General features: G+C 43.9%; 2 protein-coding genes across 9 annotated transcripts in view; both read right to left on the bottom strand.

Moving 5' to 3' along the window:
* Positions 1-5,238, bottom strand: part of COL9A3 (collagen type IX alpha 3 chain) — a 46,415-nt gene extending 41,177 nt beyond the window's left edge. For both annotated transcript variants that reach the window (XM_068912506.1, XM_068912507.1), the window contains exons 1-2: positions 3,652-5,238; positions 2,246-2,314 (exon numbers count right to left, since the gene is read on the bottom strand). In XM_068912506.1, coding sequence (XP_068768607.1) covers positions 2,246-2,314; positions 3,652-3,717 — 135 coding nt within the window. In that variant the 5' untranslated portion in view covers positions 3,718-5,238. The remainder of the gene's footprint in view (positions 1-2,245; positions 2,315-3,651) is intronic.
* A 1,181-nt stretch (positions 5,239-6,419) lies between these two features.
* On the bottom strand, positions 6,420-18,486 carry OGFR (opioid growth factor receptor). Of its 7 annotated transcripts, none has more exons than XM_068912321.1 (8): positions 18,234-18,486; positions 16,308-16,364; positions 12,963-13,025; positions 12,586-12,670; positions 12,154-12,232; positions 11,583-11,649; positions 11,154-11,302; positions 6,420-10,018 (listed from the first exon to the last, which is right to left on the bottom strand). In XM_068912321.1, exons 1-8 carry the CDS (start codon positions 18,438-18,440, stop codon positions 8,611-8,613), a joined length of 2,115 nt encoding a protein of 704 aa, XP_068768422.1. In that variant the 5' UTR covers positions 18,441-18,486; the 3' UTR covers positions 6,420-8,610. The 7 variants fall into 7 exon arrangements, with proteins under 7 accessions (XP_068768422.1, XP_068768424.1, XP_068768423.1 ...); XM_068912323.1 differs by lacking the exon at positions 18,234-18,486 and adding an exon at positions 17,718-18,007; XM_068912322.1 differs by lacking the exon at positions 16,308-16,364 and having other exon boundaries at positions 18,234-18,485.
* Positions 18,487-19,896: the final 1,410 nt, after the last annotated feature.

Raw genomic sequence — 19,896 nt, 5'->3', positions numbered from 1 at the left:
CTCATTACTCAAGAATAAGATAAAGTAATGTTTTCGTTCATTCATGTTTTGCAGCGGTAGAATTGAAACAACCACTCAGGCTCCATAGGTTCTCCCTATTCAGTGCTATGAAAATGCAGAGCAGCGCTGGATTTTGTGTCGTGAATGTTTCGGAGGGTATTCCTAGAAAAATGGTAGCTCTTAAACAAGAAGGTTGTTTGAATGTGCTCAGCGCTAGCCACAGAAAGCTCAGCTCTGGCTCTCTTCTCCTATGCAGTTCCTTAAAGATCTAAAGATCCTACTGAATAGCAGAAACAGTCTCAGAGTCTGTCCCCGAACAGCTGAGACCATCTCACATTAACAGGACTCCTAGCTCAATCAACATCCATAAGAGATGTAGATTCAGTCTGTTCAACACGAGAGACTATTCCTTCTTAGTCAACACACCAAGCCTCAAGCTAGGCCTGCGAGATTTGGCACCTGAACTACTTTACTCAGCAGTTTGATTAATTAGGACTAGCTTCTTCGTATTAGTTAGATGTTGTTGCTTGGTCTTGTCCCACAGGGAACGCTCTGAATCTTTTAGCAGTGGGTAAAACAGCCTAGGCTCACGTGACCAACATTGCTTTGAGTTCCTGTTTCCAAGACCAATCAGAAGGGGACACAGTTCCAGAAGAAGGTGTAAAACATCCCGTAGAAAGCAGGAATTAAAAAAATACAATTGCATGGATTTGTTCCTTTCAGATTCCCTGAAAGCTGTATGACGTGAAGTCTGAAGGGCTTTATCTCTCCCAAATCCTTCTTTTTCTTTCTGTCCACAAAAATAGCCACTCTTTCCTGAAGCCTGCTGACCACACAGATGTCCCGCTGCAGTGAGTTCCCCACACTCACTCTGACTAACATGAAACAGTATCCTTTGCCCTCTTCCAGCATGTCCCCCCTTAGGCCTTTCATTGTAAAAAACAGCAGAGAGAAACTGCCGAGGTACCAGCTCTGAGCTTTTCATGTTACAAAACCAAAGTGTGATTTTCAGTAAACTGTCCTTTAGTCTAAGGAACACTTTAGAAGGAATAGCTGCAAATCAATGAGGTTTTCTCTTCAGATCAGCCTTGCTTACAGAGCCACTATGAAAGTTCACTACTGTGGACACAAAAGCTCCTTGTTCACCATTTACCAGGGAACTAATATATCTTTTTTTAACCTTCTCATCCAAAAGAAAATTGCCTGCATGGAATGAATAGAATTTTTCAGGGCTGCTTAAAGGCCCAATTCCAAAAAGCTTATGTTAGACGTGTTTTTAAAAAAAAAAAAAAAAAAAAATCTGTAAGCAGCTTATAGAGACAAGCGCTACTCAAACTGAATAACGAAACTGAAACCTGGCCTTTCACATTCAATATCATCTTGCTGAAGTTCATCTGGTGCTCTTTTTAGCCACTGCTGACTACAGAACACAATACAGTCTTTATCCAACAGATGCACTGAAGGAAAACTTTTCATTCCTACAGAAACATCAGTTCAAAGTAATAGGACAAGTTTGTCTCCTCCACTAACTCGTGTGGTAAATAATCTGCCCTAGGTATAATCTTCTGTCCACTGAAATAAAGGTTGCTCGAATATTTCATTTATCTCTTGAAACCACTAAAGACACTGTCACGCCTGGAAACACATGGACCATGTGATCTCTCTCGTGCTGATGAAAATTGGGGATAGCCACACCGAGGTTGTTGAAATAAAATCAATATAAGTAAAAGCAGAATATAGGGCTGCATATTAAACTCAGTTTCTCAAGGCCTCGCCAGAAACCTGGATGCTCCCAAGTGTCAAATAAGCCTCTCAGAGCTACAGAACACACAAGTAACGCTGGTCCACATTGTACCCGTGGACTTGACCCTCCATATTTCATTCCCCCTCCTCCCTAGGCACCAAAAGAGAAATATGCAACTTTGCAGGCAGGGTCATAAATCCCTGAGCATAAACTAGCTTTGTCCTGCACTCTCTCTTGAAACAGGGGGAAGATCCCGCAAAGTGCTAAAAACCGAGGCTCCTCAGCACCTCTTGCAGAACAAGGTTTCTTCATTTCCCTTAGCTCCTGCAGGTGGGTCGGTTCTCCAGGTCTCTGGAGAACCCCCGTCCCTGAAGGATGGCCCAAAGGCTGGAGGTCTGAAGAACAAGAAGGGCTTCTTCTAAGGCAGAGGCAGTTCGCTCTGCCTCTGCTCCACCCCTCGCCCTCCTTCACTGAGCCTGCCCTCTGCCGTATGGCACTCACGTCTATCCCGTCCTTGCCAGATGGTCCAGGCGGTCCTCGGGGTCCGGGAGGGCCTTGTGGTCCTACTCTCTGAAAGAATTAGGAAGAGAGAGAGAGAGAGAGAGATGAAAGGGTTTATTTTTGCATCAGAAGAAATACATAGGCTAAAGCAACAACTGAGGGAGTCCCACAGCACTGAGCCTAGAGCTGCACTAAACCTCCATCCCTCAGGACACCTTCCATCCTGGATAGACTCAGAGATGCTCAGGCCTCGAGCAAAGCTCTTTGGAAAATCCTTCTGAATTTGAGCACAACCTCAGGGCTCCCAGTCCGTTCAACGGAAGGCTTATACTGGGAATCAGACCCAAATGCTGGGAAGCGAATGCGTTTGGCTATGTATGATTTTGTTCTCAGCACCTATAGACACACTTCATTTTGGGCAGAGGAGGAGATGCAAAGCCCAGGGAAAATAAATGCAGTGCTTGGTATTAAAAGTGGCATTCACCATGCCTGTCTGACGGGGTGATGGAAGAGCCAGATTGACATCGCTGAAGACAGGACCTAAGGTGAAGAAAAGCTCAGTGAGGGAGAAAGGGAAAGCCTCTTCTCTCTGAGCAAGAGGCTAAAAGAAAATCTGGGATTTTGGAGAAGGTCTGAGGTGGGGGGAAGGAAAGAAAAGTCCAATAAATGACTTCTCTATGGAGAGGGCTCCAGAGAGTAGCCTGCCGTAGCTTCAGTGAACAAAGGTTTCATTGTGGAAGCAGCTCTGCTCACAGCAGATGAGGGCAGCTCTGAACTCCCAAGCCAGACTGCAAAAATTCCTCACTAACACAATGAAAAATCTCACTGAGGAGTTTCTTCCCCAGGCAACCCATTAATGCCATGCAGGGAAGTTTAATATAGCTTCACATGCCTTAAATGAACAAATATTAAACATGCTATTTCGTAAGCGTAAAATTTAAAAACTGGTTGAGGAAAGGAATAAGAAATTATCTGATTCAGGTGAAGAATCAGATCACAGGAGATCCTACTCTCATTGGCAACTTGTTACATCATTGAAAAAGAAAACTGTTTCTCTTAGGTCAACAGATCTCCCTTTCCCAAAGCTTTTCTCTCATAGCTGCAGTCCTGAACGGGAAGACAATACTTCTAGGGAAAGTTTAAAGTGGCTGTTTCGACACAGCAGGATACGATCTAAAAGCCTACCTACGTGGGTACGAAACAAACCTGTTTGCTAGGCATTCCTCTGTGTATAACAGCACAAACAACGTGCATATTTTAAATAGACTTTAATAATACACTTACTGCCATATGCATTCTGCAGGCATGATACACACAGATTATAATATAGTTTACACACAGATTATAATATAGTTTTCCCTTACAGCGCTGTTTTTTCAGCATAAGACGTAAATGAAAATCCTTACCTGAGCAGACGATGTGGCTAATAGCTGACAAAGGCAGAGAAGCCCAAGAGCGGAGAATCCAGCCATGGTGCCCAGCCTCTGCCTCTCCTCAGTTCTCCTGGGCAGCTAAACCCTTTCTCTCCTCCAGGGTCCAGCAGATCCCTCCTTCTCCTTCTGGATCTCGGCTTACAAATGAGACTCCTGGCCTCCAGATAAACCTGCGTCTCCAGCTGGAGGGGCAGAGCTCAGGAGCACAGGCAGGCAAGAGGGGCCGAGCTCAGAGAAGAGAGGGAGAGAGCAGGTTTCACAAGGAGGAGGTGGGAGAAGGAGGGGGCCTGCCACAAAACGGCAGGCAGTCATGAAGAGAGGCTCTCATTCATGCCCCGCTGGACAGCCCCAGCCTTGGGCAAACAGGGAGGGAGCCTAAGGAAGGGCCGGACTTGCCTTCACTAAGCTATCGGAGGCTGGCGGACACATCGCAGGAGCAAAATTTAGCTGCTCCAGCTGGAGAGAAAGATGTTCCTTAGGTCTCACTTGGGCCATTTCTCAAAGCCCATCATCGCCTTGGTGCTGGATACATAAAAGACAACACAAACGGAGAGTTATTCGGCGCCGGAGGATCTGATTTCACTTGATTTCACTAGAGAAATAATACACCTGTAAAGAATGGCAGATGTACTACAGAGGAACGCGCTCGCTGCTTTGCTTTGTGAGATGGTTTATTGGCTCTGGAGGTGCCCTCACATCTGTATCTTTTCTGCTTGTTTTCAGGAATATTCACAGAATGCTAGACTGACTTCTTCAGAAAGTGATGAATCTTGATCAGAGAAGACGACATGCAGAGACAAATAAAAGGAGGAGGAAGCAGAAGACACACTCCCTAGAGCCACAAAAAGCTAAGGAAGATCTACCTTTGAAATATTTACAAGAACAGAACACGATGGCACAGTTCTCAGCCAGGTGATGCTGAATGGCGATAGGATCATCTGATCCTTCATTAAATAGCTTAATAGCATTTACCAATTATTTAGTTTCATGAAAAACAGGGCTGGAAGTGGAGAAGCAGAGGGGAAAGATTCATCAGGACTGAGATAACGCAGCTCAGTCTGACAAAAAATATACCATTTTTTAAATAAAAGCTTTCAAGCAGCAGGAAGTTATTTCCGACACAGGAGGGAATCTCGCTTTGATAACTGGCTTGCTCACTGGCAGAGGTGGGAGAAAGCACAGACTGAGGATTTGGTTACCGAGAGAAGGGCAGAAATGGAAAAGTAAAGCTTTGAAAGTGAAATATTAAGTTTTGGCTTGGCATCCTTAAGCAAGGAGATTTACATGAGCAAACAGCGTGGCCTGTCCAATTCCCCAGCAGCCAGTATTCCATCAGCTTTGACAGAGGGATAGAGGTCTCAAAGATACTAAGTTTCTACGAGATTTTGTGAAAGAGGCAGCCAGGGACAGAAAGGGAGTGTGTGCGTCTGTGTGTTCAAATGGCTTCAAAGCAAATTGAATGCTTAATTAGACACCACAAACCCCACAGAGGGGAGAGAGCGGTGAAGTCACAGGAATTGCTTCACAGAGCTTGTACCTCTGCCTTCGACACCAAGATCAACTGATAGCAAGAGAAAAGGCAAAGCAAAGTCAACTTCCTGGGCTCTGGTGCTGAAGGAACATCTGGTTTCCTAACGTACCACTGAAGCTGCCCTTGAGGATGAACTTCTGCACCTTGCAGAGAGCGTACAATGCTCTCGCTGCAGCTGAGAGCGGCAGCACATGGCACTAATGATGGGAGGAGTAGAACAGGGAATCTGTGCTTATTCTCCCACCTCAGAAAAATAACAAATCGCTTTAATACTTGCAAAGCATCCACTCATTGGAGGAGCCAGCCAGGAACTGCAGCCTGCCAACACAGTGGCAACATGCATTTATTGAGCAAGACGAGGGAAGGATGATTTTTTCAGCTTGAGAAGAGTTTACTGAAGTGATGATATCGCAAAGTGATGAACACACACAGATATGTGCTCCAGCAGCTTTAATCACTGCACATCATTCATAAGAAGCCCTCCAAGCTCTGGCTTACATGAGCTGAGCCTGTAACATGGCCAGAGAGGGAAAAGTCACAGGGGACGGTCTCATCTCCGAGCCACCTCACTGCCCTACAGAAGCAGGAGAAGATGCACAGTCCTCCTCTCCCTCCAGGTTTCCAGGCACACGGAGCACAGCCGAAGGGACTCAGTAACTTACAGAAGTCAGAACCGTAAAGGCAGCCCTTGCGCTGGTGTCCTGAAGGAGAGGGCCCACCGTAGCTAAATCTTCCTCCATAAACACACCAGCCAGAGCCCTCCTGCCTGCTGGCACTTGAAAGTCTTTTTTGGCTAGGCTCAAAAGGGAAGTTCTCATTTGCCCAGGCATCGCAAAGCTTTCCACAACGCACATTTGGAAGAGCGGCAACACACAGCCAACTTAGGGTCATATTAAAATGTTTAGGAGCACATCATTAAATAAAATGGGGGGGGGGGGCATCTTTTCCCCACGTACATTTACCGACTGCGTGCTACAGCAGGCGCAGGACCTTGTTTGTTATCTCCAGATGGCACAAGCCGCAGGTTTCCCTCAAGATGAGCCCAGCCTGACCTCTGCTTTACCAGCTGCGCATGGGAATGCTGGACACCTCCAAGCCCCGGCAGTTCAGAGGTGCCCAAGCAATAACAGATGGCTACAGGGTGCAGTGGTGGGATTGATACATGGTCATGTCCTGTCTTCAAAGATGAAAAAACGTAAGTGGAAACTGGTGCGCATTGAAATCATGCTTTAATGGGTGACATTAACATAATAGACTCCATCATACAGCTCCAAGTGATGGAAAACACATCCTGTGAACCCACTGCAAACATCACAGCCGAAATTCTAAACCCGATCATGATAGGGAACAGCCTGCGCACTCCAGACTAAGGCTCTCACTGCAATCTCATTAAAAGGAACAAACAAGCTGCACGTCACCACACAAGATTTATGATCTAGCCCCCAACTGAGCACATATTCACAATGGAAAGTTCATTAAATCAAACACCCACAACCTGTAAATCTGTACAAAAACTATCATTAATAATTTCTTACGAATCTTTTATGAAAGATTTTTCATTCAACATGTTCAAGTATTTGTATCTGTAGTTAATTGTATTGTTAGTGGCTATTTAACACCATTTTTCCATAAAAGAAAAAGACATGTTTTTAAAAACATTTAAGCTGTTTTCCAGCCTGTGTGTAACCATGACCATTAAATGATCTCCTTAACCTTGAGGACTTTTATACCTCCACATATGTATGTGGCATGCTCGATCAGGGCCCACATACTAGGAAGGCAAATCACAGATCAAATTCCTTGAGAGATGAAGCTTCTTAAGAGCTGTAGCAGAGAGAGGAGAAACATTAACATTGCAAGGACTACTGCATCAGCTTTCTGGCAAGCCACCAACCTACACAAAGCAAACAGCACCTAAAAACCCCACGACTAAGACACACAATCTGAGCAAACACCAAGTCCAGCCCTTCTGGCTGTTAGGAATGGTTTCCTTTACTTCATGAAACAGATCCCCTGTTGTAAATCTCCAGGAGCAAAAGTGCAAAATTGCTTAATGCTCTTTCAGACTTGGCTGAATACTGTGTAAGTCAGGCAGAATGGCTGACGGGGGAGGGCAGTAACATTAAGGCAGGCAAATAGCTGGCAAGGTCCGAGATTAAATTCTCTAGGACTGTAAATAAGTGAACCAGACAAGTCTACTCCTCCCTCCAATTAAATAGTCTCAACTAATAGCTCCACAACAAAGCCCCAGTGATTTCCAGACATGCTGCAGTAGAACATGCCCTTGCTGTCTGACATCCTGATTGTTAATACTAAAAGATCTGCCATAACTAAGAAGTTGTTTAAATTTGACACATCCGACTTCATTCAATGGGCCTGCAGAAAAGACAACCAAAGGCCACTTGAAATTAACCACAAAGTCTGAAAAGACGCAAAAATAAACAATATTTTGGCAAAAAGAAAGGCCTTTGAACCAGCAGCAGACAGAAATGTGTGCGGAAGACTATCAAAGGCCTGGAAGTGATTAAAAAAACCTGGGAAAAAAGAGCTCCAAACAGCTTCAAACAAAGTTTGAAGGTGTTGCTTTTAGACACTGTTAGACAACTCATACTCTCAGCAACTCTTAACAAGCGCTACCAGGAAATTTCTGCTGGGGACGAAGTGAACAGATTACTCAACACTTTGCATTACGAGGAACAGTATCTATACACAAAGGTTAATCCTGGTCATAACAGATATAGTCTAAAGGTCTCTTTATCCCAGGTTAAGCTCAAATCTATTTTCTTACAGGAGGAGTGGGGCAACTACACTCTTAGATGCATGAGAAATGCATGTGCTCATTTCTTTCAGGCAAATGCCACAAAAATTACAATTTCCGCCCTAGGAAGCGGACACACAGCACCTTTGCCAGGAGTAAATAAGCCTTCAGTGAAGGTGTAGACTTTCAAATAACAGAGAGAAGTTATATAGTAAAAGAAAGAAAGCAAAGTAGCTCATGCTGTCTGTCCTGCATTAAAAATCTTGTATTTCATACATGACTAGTTCAAACAAGGACACAGATTATTTTTCCTCTTCTCTTTAAAAAAAGGACATACCAGAAACAAAGCATAGTGCAAAAATCCCTGTTGCTCCCAAATAGTCCTGAATATTGGATAAAAAACAGTAATAGGACACAGTCCATCCATGAAGATGACTAAATTAGAGTTTTCCTCTGTAGGGTAAGCAAGGGCTGGTTCCCAAAGTCACTACAAACGACTGAAAAATAAAAAAGGGTGGAAGATGAAGGTCAGACTGGGTTTAAGCAGTATCAGTCCGAAGGAAATTTATTTTTCCATGTACCTCTGCTCTCCGTATCACCAAAGCTGGCTCCCAGCAGTTAAAGCAGTCTCTTCTCTGCTTGCTCAAGTACTGTTGCCATGCTCGTCTCGCTCTGTTGCTACTTGCTCTTCATTAGATTCTGCCACAGGCTGAGAGCTATCACCTTTTTGTATTGCAACCTCAGCACTGTCTTGTTCAGGACAAACGGATGCCATGCTTTGCTCAAGACTCTCTTGATTTTGGTTCTTGCCTATAGCTTTTGCTTCCATCTTTTCGTTTGCATTTTCTTCTGCCTTTTCATGCCGCTCTACCTTGTCTGCCTCACTTTTGCATCCCAGGAGAACGCTACTGCAGTGGTAACGGTCACTCTCTGCTGTGACTTGATCTCCACCTGAGTCCAAGTCATCGCTTACTGGAGAAGTCCCGTCTCTCTTGGGGACCTTGCACTCAGCTGGGACGTCCACAACTCCACCTTTTGTATCACCACCAGTGTTCTCACTGGCCTCTTCCACAGCTGTCGTCTTCTCACTAACTCTTCCCTCCTCAGTCTCAGTGTTTGCAACAGGTGGATTTAACGGGGCATTGACAGCAGGGGGTCCCATGTTCAGGTTAATGGCCAAGGTGCATGTTCTGCCTTTCATTGTTCTTTTATCAACTTTCCTCCGTTTTACAGCTGCGTCAGCTGCCTCTGGCACCATTACCTCTTCAGTTTTTACAGCGTCGTCCTTAGGTATTTCCTGGTCCTCTTCCGTCTGCAAGACTGGAACCGAGGAGGGGATTTCTGCATCAATTGCACATTCTCCTAGATTACGAGAAATTTTTTCAATATCATTTGGGCTTTTCAATGGCTCACTGTGTTTAGTGTCTGCCCTACTTGCATCCAGTTTTCTCTTCTTGCTCTCCTTTGCACAGTCATTCTCTGTCGTACTCTGTACTTCTTCAGCCTCGCTATTCAAATCCTTCTCCTCCTGTTGGGCAAATGAAGGGTCTCTCTCTTCTTCACCATCCCCACCCTGTGAAACATGTTCACTTAACTTCTCTCTTAGGTCTTCTTCATTCACTTCTTCAGGATGTAAGTCTGCATTATCTCTAACTTTCTGTTCCTCCTCTAACAACTCATCTTTCTGATCGTTTTCCACAGAATCATCACTTTTTTTACCAGGAGGTTCCTGTTTATTTTCATCTTTTTGGTACAGCTGTGTCTTGGCTGAGCAGGGTCTGTACTTCAACAGTTTGTCCTGTGGTGCCCATATAAAGCTGCTCTGAGGCTTGAAGTGTTGCCAGGCATAGTGGACTAGTTCTCTTCTCTTCCGTTTGCTTCTGATAGTGAACAGAAAGTAATCCAAGGCACTTCTCTTGACATTTGGCAGCGTCTCCTTAACAAGAGTTTCTGTTAGGAAAAACTTCACCAAGTGCACTTGATAGTGTTCGTATCCCATCTCCCCCAGGCACTTCAGGATGCGAGTAATCCGCAAATTGTTGTGGCTAAATCTAAGAGAAACAGATATGCAAAGTTGTTAAGGGAAAAATCTTACATGCTTGGAGTCGCAATGAACCTCAGGGGTACCTGCAAAGTATTTTGTGTATTGTTAATAATGATCTACTAAAGAATGTTTGGCAATGGGGACGGGAGCATAGGCTGGCTTACTTTTAAAGCACCTACTGCAGCTGTCTACCTTCAGAAGTACCTTCCTAGCCCTTCTTGGACTGCTTGGATTAAACATTTCAACTGCTTGGAAAAGTTCTGGCTTTCTGCATCGTCCGTCAGAAGGTAACAGCCACCATATTGGGTCAGACACATAAGTCCACGCAGCCCAATATCCTGTCCCTGATAGTGGCCTGCAGGGTAAGCCTGTAGAAGAGTATAAAAACACAGGCATGTAAGGACACTTCCCTTGATGCTTCCAGAGTTTCACAACTTAGGGACTTAAGCTAGACACAGAGTGTTTATATTTGACAGTCCCGAAATTGATTTTTCTCTGTGGGTATGCTTTTAGAGCCTCTTTTAATATCATTAGTAGGCACTAGCATATTAAAGGACATTGCTATCACTATGATAAGACCTACAATAACATAACAACTTCACCATCAAATCACAGAGCACTCTTCAACCAAGGATTCAAAGCATTTCACAGGCCTTAAGGCAGCTTTATAAACAATCAGGGAAGCACATGGAAATGCTCGTATTTTATAGCTTAAAAGAGCACCACAAAGGCAATTCGGCTACCTGTGCAAATTCCTTCAGAGGTTTAAGAAGTTCAAGATTACAGCTTAAAACCTGGTTTCAAACACAAGTCCTGCAATAGCCAATATCAGTGTCTCGCAAGTCTACACTGCATACTTCAGAAGACCAAGATGAAAAAAGCCTGCCATTAATGGATGCACTGGATATAAAAGAACATCAGTCTCATCTGGAACCTCTGCACATTTCATGAACATTATGGCAAAGATTGTGACGATTTACAGTAAGAGGCAGAGCCAAGGTAAGAATACCTTGGCTAGCTGACTTTTGCATCTACAAAAGCATCCATTCTTCAAGGGCCGACAATTTTCTCAACTCTGTATGACTTTTTCCTTCTCAAAAAACGCCTGGCCATTGTAAATGCCCAAGAGTACAGAGACTCACCGGTTCAGGTTTTGAAACCTTTCAGTCCAATTCTCTGCTCTTTCAAGTTCTCCAGTTTTCTGGTTAGTCAGAGTGATTCCATAAAATCTCAACATGAGTTGATAAGCACGTTCAAACCTTTGCATAACTTCTTCGGACTTCTTAAAGGCCTAAAAGGCAAGAAAGATCAATGGATAAAACAGCAACTACCTAATTATCTGTATCATTTTTTTTAAGTGGCCCTTGACTAATAAATAAACAAGGGTTGGTTATATCAGGAAACACGTGATTTGCTGCTGTAGCTACTAGCAGAGACTCAAGACAGTCAAAAGCTGCACTTAACAGCACTTGAGTGAGCTCTGTTCTTACTAGGAACCAAAGAAAGAAATGTAAAGGCACGCAGGGAAAATCCTAATAGCCTTCAGGTTAAAAAAAAAAAAAAAAAATTACCTCAATTTCTTGACGTGTGAGTTGCTTGGCATGCCAGTTCATCCCATGTTCACGTAAAGGGAATAACCTGAAGGGAAAGAAATTTTCTGTCCAGAAGAAGCAAAAATGACATCCAACCCAGGGTACTCATTCTGTTAAAATTAACAAAGATTCCAGTAACTGTGGTATCACAGGCATCTCTAGAAGAGTTCACACCCTTGTGGATACAGAAGTTTACTATATGACAAATAAGTCTGTCCCATTAAAAAAAAAAAAAATCATTCTACACAAAGGTGCTAACAGCAGACTTGGCTTATTTGGATCTCTCTCATTGCCATAGTACTTTGTTCTGCAGTACGCTGGAAGACCAAGTGTGACTGAGATCTGTCATCACAGATGCACTGGAAACCTGTGTCTTCAGGATATCCAGCTCTTTGCTTCCACAATAATGCGACTCACAAAAATGAAGTGGGCACAAGTTTGACTCAGGAGTGACTCTGGGCCTTTTGGGAAGCTGAATTCAGGAATACAGATACAAATCAACTCTTTTAAGAGGCACACCTGAGGAGAGGCATTACATTCAGGAGTTTACCATTGTATGTAAGAATGGTTTTCTTCCAGAACTTCATAGTTGTCCCACCAAGACTCAAGAAGAGCTTCAATATGCAAACCTAGAGACAAAAGGAAAGAGCGAGGCAGAAAGAAAAGACAACAAATGAAAATTAAATTTAAAGTTAGCCAGCTATCTGAAGTGGCTCATTAGATAAACTAACCTGGCTCTGAAAAATTAGACAAGCATTTTAGGCAGCCAGGAAAAAAAAAAAAAGCAGCTACATTTCTACTAGCAAACAGAAAATGAAGGAACATGTGGCAGGAACAAGGAGGAACTGGCAAATTCTACATTTTAAAATGGAAACTCCTCTGTGCTTTTTATAGTTGTCCCACAAGGATCAAATCTACTCTTCCACCAATTCAAATCGTCACATTATAATTGTATAGAGGAGGAGTCAAGCAAGGTACTCACCCTGGGGCAAAAAACAAATTTCATTTCTGTAAAAGCTTAAGTTCCACATCTCTTCTTCCTCATCATTTTCTGGTTCTACCAAACCCTGGAGATAAGAACAAGCAATCAAAAAGCAGCAATTTTTTTAAAATGCAGTATCTACCTGAACACTTCTTGAATTCCCTCATGTTTCCAGCATCAGCTGAATACTCAAGACACGTTTGGGACAACAACTTATTTCTGATGCACCCATGAGCACATCATCCCTTCCTCCTCACAAATTAAATTATTAGAAGTTCTGAGCCCATCAAAATAAAGACAGAAGAGAGTCCTCAAATCCAGGAAGTCATCTTAAATTTAGCAGTTGATGAGGAAGAGCCATGAGAACATGTGCATACCGGGTAACGATGTCTGTATCTCTGCAAGTCTTTTGCTGCATTCCAGTTGCGCTTGCCTGAGAACTAGAGAAAAGAGACAAATCAATGATCCAGAGTTAAATCCTCTCCTGCAAAAATGCCACTGGCTGAACTCAGCATCTCTCACAAATGCTCCCCTGCCTATCACTCTCCTACACCCTCCACCCTGCACTTCCAGCACCCATACAAGCAGCCAGTCTGTTACTGCAGTTGTTTCCCTGCATTCTTAAAGGCAACTTTGGGCTAAGAGGACTTCACACCACTTCCTTTAACCAAAAGATTTCTTTTACGTTCTGGTCTTACTAATCAGGGTCTTCATGTTCAATATTTATCTTTTATCACAGATGGTTGTTTTCCTACAAATTGTAAGAACAGAAGTGGTCAGAACTACCTGGAAAGCCCCGATTGGTAAAATGACGTTTTCTTTGCTAACTCTAATGTTTTAAAACCAGGACTCTTATTCCTTGTAGACATTACAGAAGGGAAATTATCTTTGCTTTATGCTCTAGAGCAGTCTTGCTGCATCATGCCAGTTTAGACAATGAAAGATAACAGACTGGCAGGGTCACATTAGATATCTTTTTTTTTTTTGTATTCCTATAACAATCATCATATTGGTTACTGCTCATCTCTCCAAGCAAGCAAACTACTTCAAGCCTAACTGAAAACCGCTCTGAGACAACAGTGACAAATTTCATCATCTTTGCACCTGCAAAGAGAAGGCATTTAATAGGAAACTGAAAGGCAACTGAACTTGTCAAATAAAACAAAGATGTATACAAAATGAAGATACCCACAGCAGTGATTCACATGATTCCTATTAGTTGCCAAGTGACAGGCTTACCTAGTTACAACCGAATGTACATGATTTTATTCATAATTCAAATTAGTGTTAAAAAATGCTGCGGTGCCAAGTTCACCTGACAATTAGGTTTCAGGTTCTTCTTGCTACCAGATGTGCTAGATTTATTCCAGATATCACATCAATGAAGTTATGTGGGGATAAAGCACCTGCAAACCCAAGAGACCCCGGAGGTGTAAAACATGTTTACAAATGTAGCAGTTAGACAGAAATCACAAAGTACAGTTTCATTACCGTCTCAAGCTGTGAGTGTGACATCATTTAAGACGTATTTTAACTGAATTCAGTGTGTGTGTGTGTGTGTGTGTGTGTGTGTGTGTGTCTGTCTGTCTGTATGTGAAGTGGATTACTTCAGTGATGAGAAAGCTTTTGTTAAAATGCACAAGCAGCAAAGATGGGCTTAATCTTGCTGGGTTGCTGAACCCTCTTGCTCCAAGCCATGAAAACCTTTAAAAGTGTTCTGGAACGTCAAAGCAGAACCATCAAAACGAACAAGATTGTTCATGACTAAAAGGACCTGCCCAGCGCAAAGCACGCTGGAGTTACAGCCTTCAGCGCTAGCTAGCAACAAGTGCGGGCTCTCTGTGGAACAGGGATAAGATGGGCAGATTCTTGCAAAATAAACATTTTAAGAAATCTAGAAGAAAGAAGCAGCAAGTGTTCTCCTGAGTTAGTTATGAACTATATTTGATACTTTCTGATCTCCTTCGCCCAGAAAAAAATAAAAAGCAAAGCCACATTCTAGTGAATATTGATCACTGGTTCAAATAATTATTGAGGCAGGAACTAGATTAGATTTTGTAACATCTCCTAGTAATGAAGTCAACCATCCACCAGCCCTCCTGATTTTTAATACTTCCAATTTATGAAACATGCACAGCTTTTGGGAGATCAAAGCTTTGCCCGTAGAGGGAGGTCATCGATACGGAATTAAAAAAAATAATATTAATTAAAAAAAATAATATTTTAAATATAGATTTAACACACTATGACCGCTCATATTTCTGTGACAGAAACTAAATAGATGTTGCAGGACTTCTTTTAATTTAATAACTTGTGAATACCTAAAATAATGCCTATCTACATTGCAGCACATTTCCATTTTATGTGATAACACAAATTGAAAAAGGTGAAAGAACTCTTCCACAGTCACAGAGCCCATGACACAGACACGATTAGAAATCCAAGCACTGATGTCCATTCACATAATCTACCCAGGCTGCCAATGCAATGGTTAGAAATTTCACACAAATATAAACATAGACTTGGCTACCAAATTAGCACTTGAAAAAAATAACAAGCTGCAAAAAAGACTGAGAAATACATTCAGCTAGAAAAGGTAAATACTATTCTTTCTTCAAGATGTAAGCAGGAAATTAGCAATTTAGCAAATTCGTCTATGCTTTTTGAGGATAAAAGTTTCGAACTTCAGGGATGAAATTCTGATATCTCTGGAATTAACGAGTTTTGCTACCAGTTACAGACAAACCAACTTCCAGACTTTCTTTATATTTAAGGTTCTAAAATAACACCATTTAACACAGGTAGCGCAGGCTAACAGCAGGCCAACTCCAGTTTTGAAGAAGGACTGGTATGCAGGAGAGCAGGTGTTGATGCAGCAACAGATGCAGTGACAGATGCAGGGTAAGGCTGCAAGGAACTCTGAAAATAGAGGAGGGGCAATAAAGCTCGCTTGGAAAAAAAGCTGGATCCAGTACAGAGGCGTTCTGGAGCAAAGCATTAGAGGGAACAGAATGGAGAAGCAAGGAGCAAACTCAGCCCCCTGCCCATGCAGGTATTCCTGGGTCTAAACTTCTGCTCAAGTCACACAGAAAGACAAACAGAAGTGCAAGATAATGAAATTTGAGTGCATAAGTTAGACCTCCATATGTCTCACAACACTGATAAGCAGTTTTCGATGGGTTCTCTCTCAACACATCAATCACAATGTGCATTGCTATGGGAAGCGTGTGAGAAAAGCAGAGAACAAAGCCAGGAGAGGGTAACATGAACTACATTTGCCCGAGAACTGAAAGCCAGCTGCAAGTAAAAAGGATGAAACAACGTGCAGATTATCAACAAGACACAGAAAAGAGAAAGAAAACAGCATCCTACAATAGCAGCTGAGTAACTGAAATCTCTGGTTCATAGAAAATTATGGGAACTTATGGGAAGATAACAGGACTTGTTGTCCTGTGGCTCTGAGCAACAGGATATGAACCCCATGCTTCACAGTAGGCTAAAAGGTAACCTTTTAAAATGAGCACAAACGCCAAGATTCCCAATACTCTTTCTTAGAAGAAGCTAAAGGCACTAAAATGCAAAAAAGCTGAAAAGACACACCTGCAAGAATCTCAGATTGCAAATAGGCAGTATTTGTAAAGAGACAAATGACACGCAAACATAAAGGAATTTCAGGTAATTTTTGAAAGCGCGCAGTGAAAATAATAAGAAAAAACTCTAACCTGAGTAGCATTGCAAAAAAACATAAACAGCTTCAGGAATAAAGAATACCATCTAGACTGCAGGGAGAAGAATTGGAATTAGTGTAATAAAAACAGAAGTAGGAACTAGTCTTGGAAATCTGATGCAAGTCGTTGGCCAGTTGTAGAGGCATAAATAGAGAGCAGATTTGCAGTTTCTTTTCTTATTCATTCTCATCCCCTTCAAATATTTTTCAGGCACTGCCAGACAGAGGTGACTACACATTCGGCACTGAAGGAAGAGTTGCTCTTTAAAGACGCAGAACAGTATTCCAGGGGCCACCCGTCTCAGGGACAACATCCTCCACCGTAAGGCAAAGTCTGAGATCTGCACTCACTGGAGTGAAAAAACGGTCACTGCCTTTACTGTTGTCTCAATCTCAATCCAGGAGAAGTTACTTAACAAAAAAAAAAAAAAAAGGAGAAAAAAAGAGAAAAAAGAGAATAATCTGAAGGTTCTAGAAGCATTTTGCAAAGTTTAAAACTCGTAAACAAAATCAAAATTCCAGCAACGAACAAAGAAAATTGGCAGCGTGCCTTCAAACAAGTAATGGAAACCACTCCCGAGTAAATCCCTGTCTGTCCCTCAAGTATTACAGGTATTCACTCTAAAATACTGGTGGACCTTTCATAGATGTATGTGCACAAGTAAGGCCTGACGTAAACCCCATGTTAAACCTTGTTGTTCGCGGAACACAGTGCATATGTTTTCGTGGAAAGCCATGAGTGCTGGGAATACTACATTGCACAGGAACATTTTCAAAAATGGGAACTACTTAAAAATCCCATTTTATAGTGAGATTTTATAAGTGTTTTTGATGTTTAATACTAAGCTCCTTTAAGTGTATTAATTAGAAAGCTTTATCTGCCTATTTATATTCTGAGAACATGAACAAGTCACTGAAGTGAAACTCAAGTGAGATTAGTTTCTTTTTCCCCCAAAGGGGAGGACTTAAGCTGACATCATTTTAAGGCACCAGAGATAAGTGTTCACATTTTGCAGAACTAACGCAACCATTATAACTGCACGTGTTTTTGAAACATTAACGGATCTTTTCTGTTTTCAGAGTTGTTGTATAACATGCCCTCTAGAAAAATCTGTCTAGAAGAAATACAAAGTTACAGCTCCTTTTTTGAAAGTGAACAAATTTTATGTGGTGGCTTTTAATTGGTAGCATGAAAGACCATATGAAAGCACACCAAAGATGCGCATATTGAAAAAAAAAAAAAAAACTCAAAAACCTAAACCTCCCCCCCCCCAAAAAAAAACAAACAGGGAGCTGAAGAATATCAATAAATGGTTCATAAAGTCAAAAAGAGCATCCGTCAGAAATGCAGGAAACGGGCGGCTGCCATACAGAAGACAGAACTTGCGTTCATGCGATAAAGTACCTGATAACAGGGAATGGTGGGAAAAATACTAACGAAACTCAAGTGGAGCGTGAAGTCACAATAACCTCTGCCTCGGCAACCTCCTCCCGCAGGGTTCATCTCTAGCGGACCTTAGACCGCCCGCTCGCTCCGCGACCTGCAGGTTTCCTTCAGCAAGATCAAGACAACGTTACACGCCGGCGATGGCAGCCCGAAGGGCAAAACCCGCCTTCCTCTAAGTAGTTCAAGCTGCTCCAGTTCCTGACGGTCAATTAGGAAGGGGCCCAGAAACGCAGGCGCCACGGAGCGCAGCCGACCCAGAACGACACACACCTTCCCCGTGCCAGGGACCGAAACGCATCCGAGACGGTCCTGAGGGCCGCGGTGACTCTCGGGGCAGCAGCGAAGCTGCCAAGCGCCTCAACAGCTGCCTTGCGCAAGCAGGGCGAAACTCGGCGGGCGGCTCGGGCCGGCGGCTCGGCCGCGCAGCTGGAGGGCCGGCTCCGCGCGGGGAGGGTCCCCGCCCCCCGCACCCACCTGGGCGCCGCCGGCCTGCCGGCAGCTCCGCCACCCGCTCGGCACCGGCTCCGCGTCCTGCGGCTCGGCCCGGCTCGCCGCCGCCGCCGGCTCGCCGCCGCCGCCTTCCTCTTCTTCCTCGTCGTCGTCGTCCTCCCAGGTGGAGTCGTAGCGCCACAGGGACGCCTCGTCGCGCGCCTCCACAGCGGGGCCGAGCCACGCCGCCATGGCAGCGCGGCGCGGGGGAGCCGCCGCCGCACAAAGCCCCGCGCGCCGATTGGGGCGGGGGAGGAGGGGGGGGGGGAAGGCGAGGCTCCGCCCCCCCCGCTCCTCCGCGCCGCTCCCCATTGGCGCAGCGCCGCCGCGCCCCGCCCCCGCGCAGCCGGGTGGGGGCTGCGCGGCGCGGAACCCCACCCCCCGCCCCCCCGGTTCCGCGCGCGGCCCGCGGCGGCGGCGGCACCAGCGCTGCTGGGGGAGCCGCGTGCTCAGCCAGCACGCCCCAGGCGGACGGGTGGGGTCGGGTGGGGGAAATAATGCTGAACGATAAAAATCAAAAATGGGCAGGGAATAAAAATAAAAAATATAGGGAATAAAAAAGCCAATGCAAATAAAAGACAAGGCACCGTTTCGCTCTTGCCTGTCAGTTCCTGGCGCTGGGCGGGAACGGTAGGTCCCGAGGTTACGCGCCCCACGGGTTGCTGTTGGAAACAAGGCGGGATGCTGGAGCCGTGGGAGCTTCCTCTTGCCTCCGGAGCCAAGAATTCAGCAAAGGCTTTGTGTGTAGCTTCGCTGGCAAAATCATAACCCTCCTACGGAGCCGGGGGCTGCATCAACAGGGGGCCCCTGTACTAATTCCTTCCAGTGCATGATATTCTGCTTAGAGAAAAACTGAAGAACAATCTTCCAAAGAAGCCAGGACTTGGTGAAAGGGAAGGCAGGAAAAGAGACCTGCAGCACTCTGGTCACGTACAGGATTTACATTTTTCAAATATCTGACTCCACAACCGATGAATTGCTAAAAATCTGTTTTGCTGGGCAGAGTAAAAAGTCCCAAGTGGACTCCCCGTTTCAGGGATTGTACTGATTGAACTACACCACATGTCAATCATACACTCGATAACCTATAAAAACCTATTAAAATTGCATTGGTATAGCAAGTAATTTAGAATAGAATCCCTTAGATGAAAAGGATTTACCCACATGGCCGGGAGACCTTACAGTTAAAGAAATCTGCAATTTATGGTTAAGACCTATACAAATCATTACAAAGTAATCAGCATTTTAATTGTTAAGAAAACAGCAACAGTTAACAAAGGCACTCACCTGTCAGAACTCACTTAGGAACAGCTCTGTTAAGTGAAGTATATCATAACGTCAAGTAGCCATAGTACCAACTAATATACTAATTTGAAGTTTTTTTTTTTTAACTTCAAAATTAAAAGCAGAAACTTCTTCATACAAGGTTATAAAATAGTTTGATTTCTATCCACCTGGAAAATTTCTGAGTCACCTGTAGCATCTCTCCCAAAAACTGGAGCTCTGTGGAGCTCTCCAGCTGATAAGCCCTGCAAAAGGGCCAGTGACATACTTATTATCTGAAGCACAGCACTAAATTAATGGGATTTTATGGCTTCTAGTTTGAAATGTGTTCACGTCCAACCACCTCAGACCCTAGGCACAGTGA

Source organism: Struthio camelus, chromosome 18 (assembly GCF_040807025.1).
Source record: "Struthio camelus isolate bStrCam1 chromosome 18, bStrCam1.hap1, whole genome shotgun sequence".
Lineage (NCBI taxonomy): Eukaryota > Metazoa > Chordata > Aves > Struthioniformes > Struthionidae > Struthio > Struthio camelus.
The sequence above is the reverse complement of the archived record's forward strand: the minus strand, read 5'-3'. Positions and strand labels throughout refer to the sequence as shown.

Excerpts from the sequence above, each read along its gene's own strand:
- OGFR (XM_068912321.1), bottom strand. The coding sequence starts at position 18,440 with ATGGCGGCGTGGCTCGGCCCCGCTGTGGAGGCGCGCGACGAGGCGTCC. Across the intron at positions 12,671-12,962 it reads GATACAGACATCGTTACCCG|GGTTTGGTAGAACCAGAAAA; the intron begins GTATGCACATGT and ends TCTTATCTCCAG. Across the intron at positions 11,303-11,582 it reads TCACACGTCAAGAAATTGAG|GCCTTTAAGAAGTCCGAAGA; the intron begins GTAATTTTTTTT and ends CTTGCCTTTTAG.